This window comes from Phasianus colchicus, chromosome 5 (assembly GCF_987193195.1).
Source record: "Phasianus colchicus chromosome 5, bPhaCol1.hap1.1, whole genome shotgun sequence".
Classification (NCBI taxonomy): domain Eukaryota; kingdom Metazoa; phylum Chordata; class Aves; order Galliformes; family Phasianidae; genus Phasianus; species Phasianus colchicus.
Window position 1 is genome coordinate 17,929,199 of NC_143440.1, and position 9,614 is coordinate 17,938,812.

General features: G+C 62.0%; 4 protein-coding genes across 5 annotated transcripts; 2 read left to right on the top strand and 2 right to left on the bottom strand.

Moving 5' to 3' along the window:
• Nucleotides 1-3,409: 3,409 nt before the first annotated feature.
• Nucleotides 3,410-4,629, top strand: BTBD18 (BTB domain containing 18). Its single transcript, XM_031593268.2, has 2 exons — nucleotides 3,410-3,813; nucleotides 3,917-4,629. The coding sequence occupies exons 1-2, from the start codon at nucleotides 3,678-3,680 to the stop codon at nucleotides 4,576-4,578; spliced, it is 798 nt and encodes a 265-aa protein (XP_031449128.2). The 5' UTR covers nucleotides 3,410-3,677; the 3' UTR covers nucleotides 4,579-4,629.
• Nucleotides 4,630-4,664: 35 nt separating this feature from the next.
• On the bottom strand, nucleotides 4,665-5,514 carry SELENOH (selenoprotein H). The gene is made up of 3 exons (XM_031593270.2): nucleotides 5,279-5,514; nucleotides 5,053-5,198; nucleotides 4,665-4,976 (listed from the first exon to the last, which is right to left on the bottom strand). Exons 1-3 carry the CDS (start codon nucleotides 5,419-5,421, stop codon nucleotides 4,876-4,878), a joined length of 390 nt encoding a protein of 129 aa, XP_031449130.2. The 5' UTR covers nucleotides 5,422-5,514; the 3' UTR covers nucleotides 4,665-4,875.
• A 98-nt stretch (nucleotides 5,515-5,612) lies between these two features.
• Nucleotides 5,613-8,031, bottom strand: TMX2 (thioredoxin related transmembrane protein 2). Of its 2 annotated transcripts, XM_031593265.2 has the most exons (8): nucleotides 7,714-7,987; nucleotides 7,328-7,388; nucleotides 7,043-7,156; nucleotides 6,692-6,768; nucleotides 6,498-6,604; nucleotides 6,346-6,411; nucleotides 6,130-6,259; nucleotides 5,613-5,998 (listed from the first exon to the last, which is right to left on the bottom strand). In XM_031593265.2, the coding sequence occupies exons 1-8, from the start codon at nucleotides 7,900-7,902 to the stop codon at nucleotides 5,852-5,854; spliced, it is 891 nt and encodes a 296-aa protein (XP_031449125.1). In that variant the 5' UTR covers nucleotides 7,903-7,987; the 3' UTR covers nucleotides 5,613-5,851. The 2 variants fall into 2 exon arrangements, with proteins under 2 accessions (XP_031449125.1, XP_031449127.1); XM_031593267.2 differs by lacking the exon at nucleotides 5,613-5,998 and having other exon boundaries at nucleotides 6,131-6,259; nucleotides 6,357-6,411; nucleotides 7,714-8,031.
• A 128-nt stretch (nucleotides 8,032-8,159) lies between these two features.
• On the top strand, nucleotides 8,160-9,601 carry MED19 (mediator complex subunit 19). The gene is made up of 5 exons (XM_031593269.2): nucleotides 8,160-8,355; nucleotides 8,518-8,774; nucleotides 8,843-8,939; nucleotides 9,011-9,105; nucleotides 9,251-9,601. Exons 1-5 carry the CDS (start codon nucleotides 8,160-8,162, stop codon nucleotides 9,317-9,319), a joined length of 714 nt encoding a protein of 237 aa, XP_031449129.1. The 3' UTR covers nucleotides 9,320-9,601.
• Nucleotides 9,602-9,614: the final 13 nt, after the last annotated feature.

Sequence of the window (9,614 nt, forward strand, 5' to 3'; positions counted from 1 at the left end):
GCAATTTAGTAACAGAAGCAAAAGGGGATGTTAATGGAAAATGACTGCAGCTCTGAGTAAGACCCAAGATAGGAATTTCCCTTCTCTGTAAGAAATCAGCTCAGAATCTGCTGATTGGGAGACTCGGGAAAGGATATGACTAGCTCAGTGGCAGGGTCTCTCTTCCTATAAACTGTGGAGCAAACCAGGATAAGTAACTTGCACTTAGACTGTGTCAGGCAGACTGACCTCGCCTTCCTTCCAGAGTGAGACCTACAGGGAGATGAACCCAGCCAGACCGATTCACTGAGCCCTTCCAGGTCTGTGCACAGCCATCCACAGCCAGGTGGGCCAAGCACTGGCGAAGGCAAAGCAAAGGCCAGGCTGGGGCACAACACCATGCTTTTTAGGATCCTGTTTCTGCAGGTCTCTATCCACAGAGAGTAAGGCTTGAGAAGGAAGGAAGGTGCAGGTGCACGCCTGGACCTCATCCCAGTCTGGCTTTGGGTGTAGATGGAGTGAGTGCTACTAGTAGTGAGGGTCACTTCTGCATATATACAGCCTCAGCCAGCAATTTCTGAGCACCTAAAGGAGAGAACCATGCTCACGCAGTTTGCTGGCAAGATGTAGCCAGCAAATTCTAGCAGTGAATGTAGATACTGGTATATAAAGAGAGGATCCTGTCAATGGGACAAAAGGGTGTTGGTGTTTTTATCCAGTGCAGGCTATTTGGCTTTGAGTACGAGTAAGAGTTACGCTAATAAAATGCCTCTTTTGTGTGCAGACTCTATCTACAGTGGGAGTGTTTGCTGGTATCACCAGATCCTATATCAGTAACTTTTTTTAAGGGCAGACAAGGCCATGGTAGGAGGAGGGGAGGGGGGGAGGCAGCACCAGGGGCTGCTGGGGCTGAGGAGACGACTTCTGCATGACAGGGATCAGTGTTGCCCCTGCAAAACACTAAAAATGCCTGAAAGCAAAGGGCCTGCCACCTGGGCCAGGTACAGGGCTTTGCGTTGCTAGCTCTGTGGGTCTATGAGGACAGAGAACCCTTCTGAGACACACAGTTAGGGAACAACGAGTGCGACTAAAGGAGCCTGCATCAGCTTTTCCACCACCCAGACCTCTCACGTACTCTCCTTTGTTTCCAGGAAATGTGATTTCCACTCTTTCCCAGAGCTACTGCTGGGCTCCCTGTCTCAGCCGCTGTCACAAGACACACAGCAGTTTGTGAGATCGCTGTGGTCTGAACGGGGCTGCCTGTTCAAAACATTGGGTTCCTATCGCTCACAGCGGGCCCGAGAGGCAGAGGGCTGTTTGTGCCACGCTCTGCATGAAAAGCACTTTCTGTGGGCTGGAACAGATCACACAGTAAGAGTGGACTTTGCCCTTTAACGCTTTGCTTTCCTCTTCCCTGTCCTGCACCAGTAGGACGCACAGGAGCTGTTTTGCACACTGTAACTAATGCCCGTGAATGCCCCTTTGTCCATCCTGCATCACCTGCAGCCTGATCCTCGTCAGCTCATGAGCCCACAGAGCTTCAAAGCTGTCTGCCAGCCCAACAGGATGCCTTCTTACCTTTCAGCTTTGAGTGTGTCCCAGGACTGGGACAGATCCAGAACACTTGCCCTTTTATCACTCCTGCCCCTGGGATGGCCTCAGGAGAGGGAAGAGTGCTCCGCACTGAGTGACAGAGAGGGAAGAGCCCAGCTTTGCCTTGGCCACCGCCCCAGGTGAGCAAGCACCACAGCACCACCAGCTTGTTCCTCCAGCAAAGGAGACAGGCGATATCAAGTCCTGCCTCTGAGTCAGCAAGAAGCATGCAGTGAAGATACAGCCTTCTCCTGTAACTGGGATTTTGCCTCACCTGCTGATGAGCTGCCTGGTCACAAGAGGAAGTCCTCTGATATCAGCGTCTTGGAATTTTTTAATTTAGCTTTGTCCTGGCTCCATGGCTTTCCTTTGACTTCTGTGCTCTGGTCGGCTCAGCCAGCTGAAAAGCACTTTCCGCAGCTGACGTCCTCCCACTTGCAGGCTCCCAGTCACGACTTCTGCTTACACCTTAGGCTTGCCTGCTGAGGAGTCTCTTTCTCACTGCCACAGCTCTAGCATGGGCCAGGCACAGTATAAAGCATCACAAAGCAGCAGGAAAGGTTAAGAGCATATTCTGAAATTCATATAGGTCCCTAAATCAATAACCGTATCCATCTGTCCCCAGTGGATTCAAGCTTTTCAAGTTACAGCTTCAATTACTATAATTCCAAAAGATTGCAGTGGGCAGAGGAGTACAGTTCTCTTTTTTCTATTATTAGGAGCATATGATAGCACTCTGATATGAAATTACGTGTTTTACTGTTTCCCTTGGTATGTACAGCTGGACACAAAGCCACCCGAGGTCAGTGGAAAGACTGCCACCAACCTCAGAGCCTCTGGCTTAGACCCATAATTACTTTCTTTTGTGGTTTGTTCCAGTTCTGCACCCTTACATGTCGAAACACAGGAAAACCCATCTGTAAAGCCACAGGGGATGATACCACGTTTAACTAGTTGCAGAAAGCTTTGTAGATTTAAAATCTATAGCATCGTTTTGATTCTTGTTCTTCTGTAGCCCTTGAAACTTCCACCCACTTTGGTTATTTGTGAGGACAGGCAGTATCTCCAGGCTATGGGCTAGGATCATTATAGCTCTTGGTAGCGTGTGTGCATGGAGTGATTGACGCAGACATTTTTACAATGGATGCTTTATAAAACAGCAAAATGCATTTCCAATTCTCTAAGCAGACAGCATCGTTTGCACGAAGGCCACTTTCCAAAACACCCATCCTCAATCCTCCCCTTTCAGCCCAGTGTTTATCTGTAAGTCGGCCTCCCCTGGAGGCGTCAGCAGGCAGAGCCAGTGCTGTTTCTCACACACAACCCAAAGCAAGGCCCTGAGTCGATGGACTGAAGTGTCACCACCACAGCGGCAGCTTCTTTGCAGCCAGCACACATCCTGCTCGCTGACCTGTTGCTCGTGTACCCAAACCCGCTCCTCCTGGGGAGGCAAGACAGGCTAACTCAGCTAACCAACACCAGCGTGGGAGCGGTACAAGGTGCCACATCGCAGCGGTAGCTTTAAGATGGTGCAGTCACAGGCACTTTCCCTGCGTCCAGTCTTCACCCCCACGAATCTCCACAGCCCGTCCTCTCAGCCCCAGCTCCCTCGGAACACAGCCCACCACGGCCCGGCCCCGCCGCCATTTTCCCCACTCACCCTCAGCGGCCACCGGCACCACCCGCGCGACCTTCCCGCCGAAGTTCTCGCCGCGCTGCGATTGGTCGGGAGTTGAGCCAATGGCGGAGACGTTGCTGGGCGGAACACGGAGGAGCGAGGCGTCATGGCGCGAGGCGCGCACGTGCGGCAGGGCCGAAGCGCATGCGCGAGCTGTCGCCCTCGCCGTCCGCGTGCGGGCGCGCTAGGCCAGGCCCGGCGCCTCCGCGCCCGAGGCCCCGCGCCCCGTTCCCTCTCTCCGCGACGCCGGACCCCGGCGGCGACCTCCAGCACCCGCACGGGCAGGTAGGCGGCGCAGCGGCCGTCCCGACACCCGGGGCCCGGTTGGGAGAAGGCCGCGGGCGGCGCGGCTTCGCCTCAGAATCAGCGCGGCGGGCGCCCCCTGCCGGCCGAGGGCAGCGGGAGGTGCGGCGCCGTCCCCGCAGGGATGCCGTCGGGCTGCCCGCCGGCCGTCCCCAGGCTGCAGTACCGCAGCTCCCGCTTGCTCCGCGCCGCCTTCCTGCGCCTGCACCAGCAGCAGCAGCGGGCGGACGTCTTCTGCGACGTGCTCCTGCGGGCCGAAGGTGAGCGGGCGGCCCCCTCGGTGGCTGGAGGGCCGCCCCAGGGACTCCCTCCTCGCCGTCCCCGAGGAAGGCCGGGCCGGCCGCAGCCGCGCGTTCCTTGCAGGGGAGGTGGTGGCCGCGCACTGCTGCGTGCTGGCGGTGTGGAGCCCGTTCTTCATGGAGCGCCTGGCCCGCCAGCTGCCCCGCGCGGGGCGCCGCGTGGTGCTGGAGCTCGGAGGGCTGAAGATCGCGACGCTGCGCAAAGTGGTGCGCTTCCTGTACACGGCCGAGCTGGAGGCCTCCCGGGAGGAGGTGCGGGACGTGCTGGCGGCCGCCCGCCGGCTCCGCGTGGCCGTGCTCGAGTCGCTGCAGCTTCGGGAGGACGGGCTGGTGCGGCCCGGGCCCCGCCGGCAGCTCGACCGCAGCTGTCTGCGCGGCCCCGGGTCCTGCAGCGTGCCCCTAGCGGACGCACCCCGAGAACGGCCGCTCCCTCCAGAGACCGCGGGTCCGGTCCCCCCCGTGGGGCGGCTGAAACTGAGGAGGATGGAAGGCCGACGCGGCTGGGAGGTGGTGCAGGATGGGCAGTTCTCTCTGGAGCCCGTCGCCGTGGAGACCCGGACGGGAACGGAGCCGTGGCTGCCACCGGCTGCTGGTGGGCTGGTGGAGGACGACCTGGAGGAGGAGGTGGACGTGGGGACGGCACAGCCGTGCCTGCCCCCCGGCACCGTGTGCGTCTGTCCCAGCCCCTCGTCGGAGTCGGATGGGGAGGTGGACGTCCTCGGTTAGGGGAGCTGCTAACGCCAGCCTCCCCCAGGCCAAAAGATTGCAGCATCGTGTGTCGGGTGTCGCTGAAATAAAGCACTAGAGCTGTATGACGGAGCCGCAGAGCTTTATTGGGGAAATGGTGCTGGGTAACGGCTGCGGGCAGCCGGGCTACGGCGTTTCCGCGGAGGAGCTGCAGCGTCGGAGGCGATACTGGGGGCGATGCCCCCCCTTGGTGCCGCCTCTTCATGGGCGCTCGCTCCGTGAGGCCGCTCCCGGCGTGCCGTTGTTCGTGCCGCTCGCGCTCCGTGCCCGCCGCCTCTAGGCCAGGCTGCTCCGCAGAGCCTCCACCACGACCGCGGGCTCGGGGAACTTCAGCTTCCGGGGCGGCCCCTTCCCGATGCCGCTCCACAGCTGCACGGCTGCGGGTGGACGCGGGCACGGGTCAGGGCCGCCGGGATGCACCCCCACCACCTCCTCACGGCCCCGCCTACTCACTGCTGCCGTCTTCCTTCACCAGGGAGACCTCGAAGCTGTTCCTGCGGGGCTGCCGCGGGTTGATCTCTACGGCCAGGGCAGCCACGGCTCCGCGCAGGGCCTCGCTCAGCGCCGCGGCGTTGCGCCCGTATACGCGTCAGCTACGGCTGCGGGAGGGGGCAGTCAGAGCGGCCCACGAGGCGGCAGCCCGGGGGGGGGGGGGGCTCTCCCACCGGCGCTCACCTACCAGTGCTCGATGACGACGCGGGGGCCGCCGCTGTCCCCGGGGCTACCCTCGGCCTTGCCGCGGGGCCGCTTCTCGGGGGGATCCGCCTGCGTCTCCGGCTCGGCCGGCCGCCGCTTGGCGCGCTTCCTGCCGCCCGGAGCCATTCCGCGTCCCGCTCCCGCCGCCACGTGCCGCGCTCCGCCGCCGCGCTGCGGGCTGCCGCAACAATGCTGCGCGCGGGCTCCGTTCCCCGGCGCTTCCGCTGAGGGAGCCAATCAGCGCACGGGACGCTGGAGGCAGCCAGCCCCCCGCCTGGTGGCCAACCCGCGGGCAGAGGCACGGAGCGGACACGGGGACGCGCACAGAACGTTTATTGTCAGCCGAAGGATACGCGCGAAGCGTAGGCCCGGCTCCTGGCTCTACCCTTCCCAGGAACCGGCGGGGCCGAAGGCTAGCACGGGCCCCGGCCAACACGGGCAGAGGGAGCGGCGGCCCCCGGGCTCAGTGCTACGTGCAGGGCCCCCCAGCCGGCACTGCCTGGTCCCCTACCGCAGGGGACGGTGGAGTGGTGACAGGTGAGAATGCAGGCAGTTCCTACTTCTCTTTCTTCGTCTCCCCATTGGCAAGGCCAGCTGCTGCTTGCCCCTCTGGTAGCTCCTCGGAGCCTTCATCCCGTGGCTTCGACTGCTTCTTGGCTTTCTGGTAGAGCTCATTGAGGTTGAACTCCCGGATCACATTCTCCTGCAGCAGGAGCACAGCATTAGCAACAGCAGTGATGTCCTGCTAGCCCCCACTTCCCATGGCCGCCTGTGAGGAGATGCTGAGCACATCCTATCCTCTGGGCATGGAACATCCTTCTGCCCCTTATGTACCTCAGAGAAGGTCCAGGAAACGGCCCGGCCCTTCTTGTCAATCTGTGGGCGACGCATGATCTCTGTCCCACCCTGGAAGAGGATGAGGGTGGGCAGCTGCTTGGTGAGGGGTGAGGTGCTCACCTTGTACCTGCAGGAATAGGGCAAGAGGCAGACAATGATACCAAGGCATTTGGAAGGCCTGGTGCTTCCCCCTACCCCCTCTGCCCCACAGACCTGGTGCTGACATCTGTGTATCGGCCAACATCCACCTTCCCAAAATGCAGCCCCGAACAGTTGTACCTGGGAGGTGGAACACAGCTCTGAGTGCTATGAGTGACCACTGGGATGGGGACGACTCACCAAGGCCTCTAAATGGCATCACTCACTTGAGAGAGAGGTCAGCAAAGATGGGGGCAAAGGACTGGCACTCACTGGACCAGTTGGCAAAGAACTCAACAATCCATGTCACCCGCTTGTCCCGTTCCAGCTCCTCCTGCCACAGGGCCGTGTGGGTCAACAAGAGATGGTAGGCCGGGAGCCCAGCACCCATGCCAACCCAGAGTGGGCAGGAGATACTTACGTCTATGGTCTTATCACTGAAGTACTTGATATACTCAGGTCCCATGTAAAGGGGCGGCTTGCAGGTCATCAGGAACACTGCAACAACAGCATCCCTGAGCCCAGTGCCCACCTGGAGAAAGACCTCTGCCCCCCTTTTCCCACTTCTGAAACACCCCAAAGACCCAGGCTTAGTCTGGAGGAGGCTCCTCCTTCCCCAGTACAGCCTATATGACTACAAAGAGCACCAACAGCACAAGGCAAGATGGTTCCAGCCCCATCTCAGACAGGTGATGCACAGGATGGGCCAAGACAAGGCCTGCCAGGAGCACTGCTGTATTGTGGATCCCCTCCACTCCCCCACAGGTCTCACCAATGCAGAGCGTGAGGTAGAGCAGACCCATGCGGATGTCAAGACGGAAGAAGAGGATGGCATTTGCTACTTTGCTGAACATGAAGATGTTCCCAATGTGCTGCTCCACAGTGACTGGGAAGGAGGAAAGAAGTCAGAGATGAGGCCGCGTCTCCTTTTTCTCTCCATCTCCTGCCCCCACCCGTTTCCTCTGTTCCTCCACAGTACCCCCACCCCCACAGAGATGCCCCACAAGCAGCTTCCACACTCCCCCCCTCCCCAACCCCCAGCGTAGCCCCCACTCACTGGAGCGACGGTTCTTCATCATCACGATGGCGCTGAGGAACATGAGGATCTCCACCTCTCGCTGCACAGGAGAGAGATGCTGTGAGCGGGGCACCCCGAGAACCACGGCCACCACCCCGGGAGCAGCCGATCAGCCCTGCAGCACAGCCAAGGCCGGACCGCCCTCCCCCGCTCGGAGCGCTCCCTGCACAAGGGTGAGCAGCGCACCAGGCCGCGCCGGCCTCCAGCCTCCGCCTGCCCTCGGTAACCGAGCCGGGGCTGCACACAGAGGGGCCGCCTCTGCGGCACCCAGCCCCAGCGATGCCCGAGGAGCCCCGGGCTCAGGATGGCCGGGCAGGACAGCGCCAGGCGGCCGGCAGCCCCGCGCCGTCGGCAGGGCCGCTCACCCAGTCGAAGTCGCAGGGGTTGCCATCCTCCCGCTGCGAGGGCAGCCCGCGGCACAGCGGCGGGACCTTACGGACGAGCAGGAAGGCGGTGGCGAGCAACGCAGACAGCGGATAGTAGGGCCGCGCCAGCCAGCGGCACAACCCCGGCACCGAGTAGATCAGCGCCAGCAGCGGGGCCAGCACCGCCATCTTGTCCTCCGGCGACCGTCCGCCGCGTTCCCATTGGGCGGACTGCCCGCACGTCCGCGCGGGGCGGGACGTCCTTCCCGCTGACCAATCGCGAGCGGCAGCGACGAGAACTCTCAGCGCCGCGGACCAATGACGGGGGAAGAGAGAAGCGGCCAATCGAAAGGCTGAACCCTCGTCTCCCTTAGCAACGGGGGCGGCGCCCGACCAATCGGTGCGCGGCGGGGGCGGGGCGGCCCCGCGCGGGGCAGGCCGGGAAGATGGAGAACTTCTCGGCGCTGTTCGGCGGGGCCGAGCCGCCGCCCGCCACCGCGGCCGCCGCCCTGGGCTTCGGGCCCGCCAAAGCGGCGGGAGCAGGGGCCGCGCCGCCGCCCGCCGCCGCCGTGCCGCCGCCGGGCGAGGACGCGGCCCGCAAGGCCGCCGCCGGCCCCTTCTACCTGCTGCGGGAGCTGCCAGGTGCGGGCCGGGCCGTGGGAGGGGCGGGCTGCGGCGTGACGGGTGGCGCTCGGGGCCAATGAGAAGAGAGGGAGCGGGCGGGAGGCGCGGAATGACAGCTCGCGAGGCCAATGGGCGCGTGAGGCCGAGGCGCAGGGCGCTGAGGGGCCCGTCCGCCCGCAGGCAGCACGGAGCTGACGGGCAGCACCAACCTGATCACGCACTACAACCTGGAGCACGCCTACAACAAGTTCTGCGGCAAGAAGGTGAAGGAGAAGCTCAGTAACTTCCTCCCCGACCTGCCCGGCATGATCGACTTGCCCGGCTCCCACGACAACAGCAGCCTACGCTCCCTCATCGAGAAGCCGCCCATCTGCGGCAGCTCCTTCACGCCCCTTACCGGCACCATGCTGACCGGCTTCCGCCTGCACGCCGGCCCGGTGAGCGCCTGGGAAGGGCCGGGGGGGTTGGGAGTAAGGTGAGGGCCCTCTGACCTCAGCCCCTGCAGCTGCCGGAGCAGTGCCGCCTGATGCACATCCAGCCGCCCAAGAAGAAGAACAAGCACAAGCACAAGCAGAGCCGCACGCAGGACCCCGTCCCCCCAGGTAGGACTGTGCCCAGCAGGCCGTGTGCACTGCTAACTGCACCACGCTCATCCCACCTCTGCTTCCTGCAGAAACCCCCTCGGACTCAGACCACAAGAAGAAGAAGAAGAAGAAAGAGGAGGATCCAGAGCGGAAAAGGAAGAAGAAGGAGAAAAAGAAAAAAAAGGTAGGTTGGGAGCCCATGCGCTGCTTTGCTCTGCCTGCCCCAGACCTCTGCCGGGCTGGAGTTGGGAAGCTCCATGCATTTGGCCCCAGCAGTGCTTGGCACCACCACAGTTTCACAAGGCCTCATGCCTATCCTTCTTCTGCAGAACCGACACAGCCCCGAGCACCCAGGGGTGGGCAGCTCGCAGGCCAGCAGCAGCAGCAGCCTGCGGTGAGGCTGCACTGTGCAGTTCAATGGAACTCCCAGCCCCAGCTGCCTGCTGTGGACTCATCCCTCTCACAGAGCACAGTGGGGAAGTGTGGGCAGTCATGGCCCCCACTTGCAGAGAGCATGGACCTACAACCCCCCTGCTTGCACTGTGTGGCCGATGGGGAGCTGATGACACGGACACTGCTGGAATTGGGGTTCCTACCGTTGGCCTCTTATACTTAAACAACATGGTGCATTGGGATCTCTCTTTTTTATTCACCTTTTAATTAAAGTCTGCTCTGAGGAAGAGCTGGTGCCAG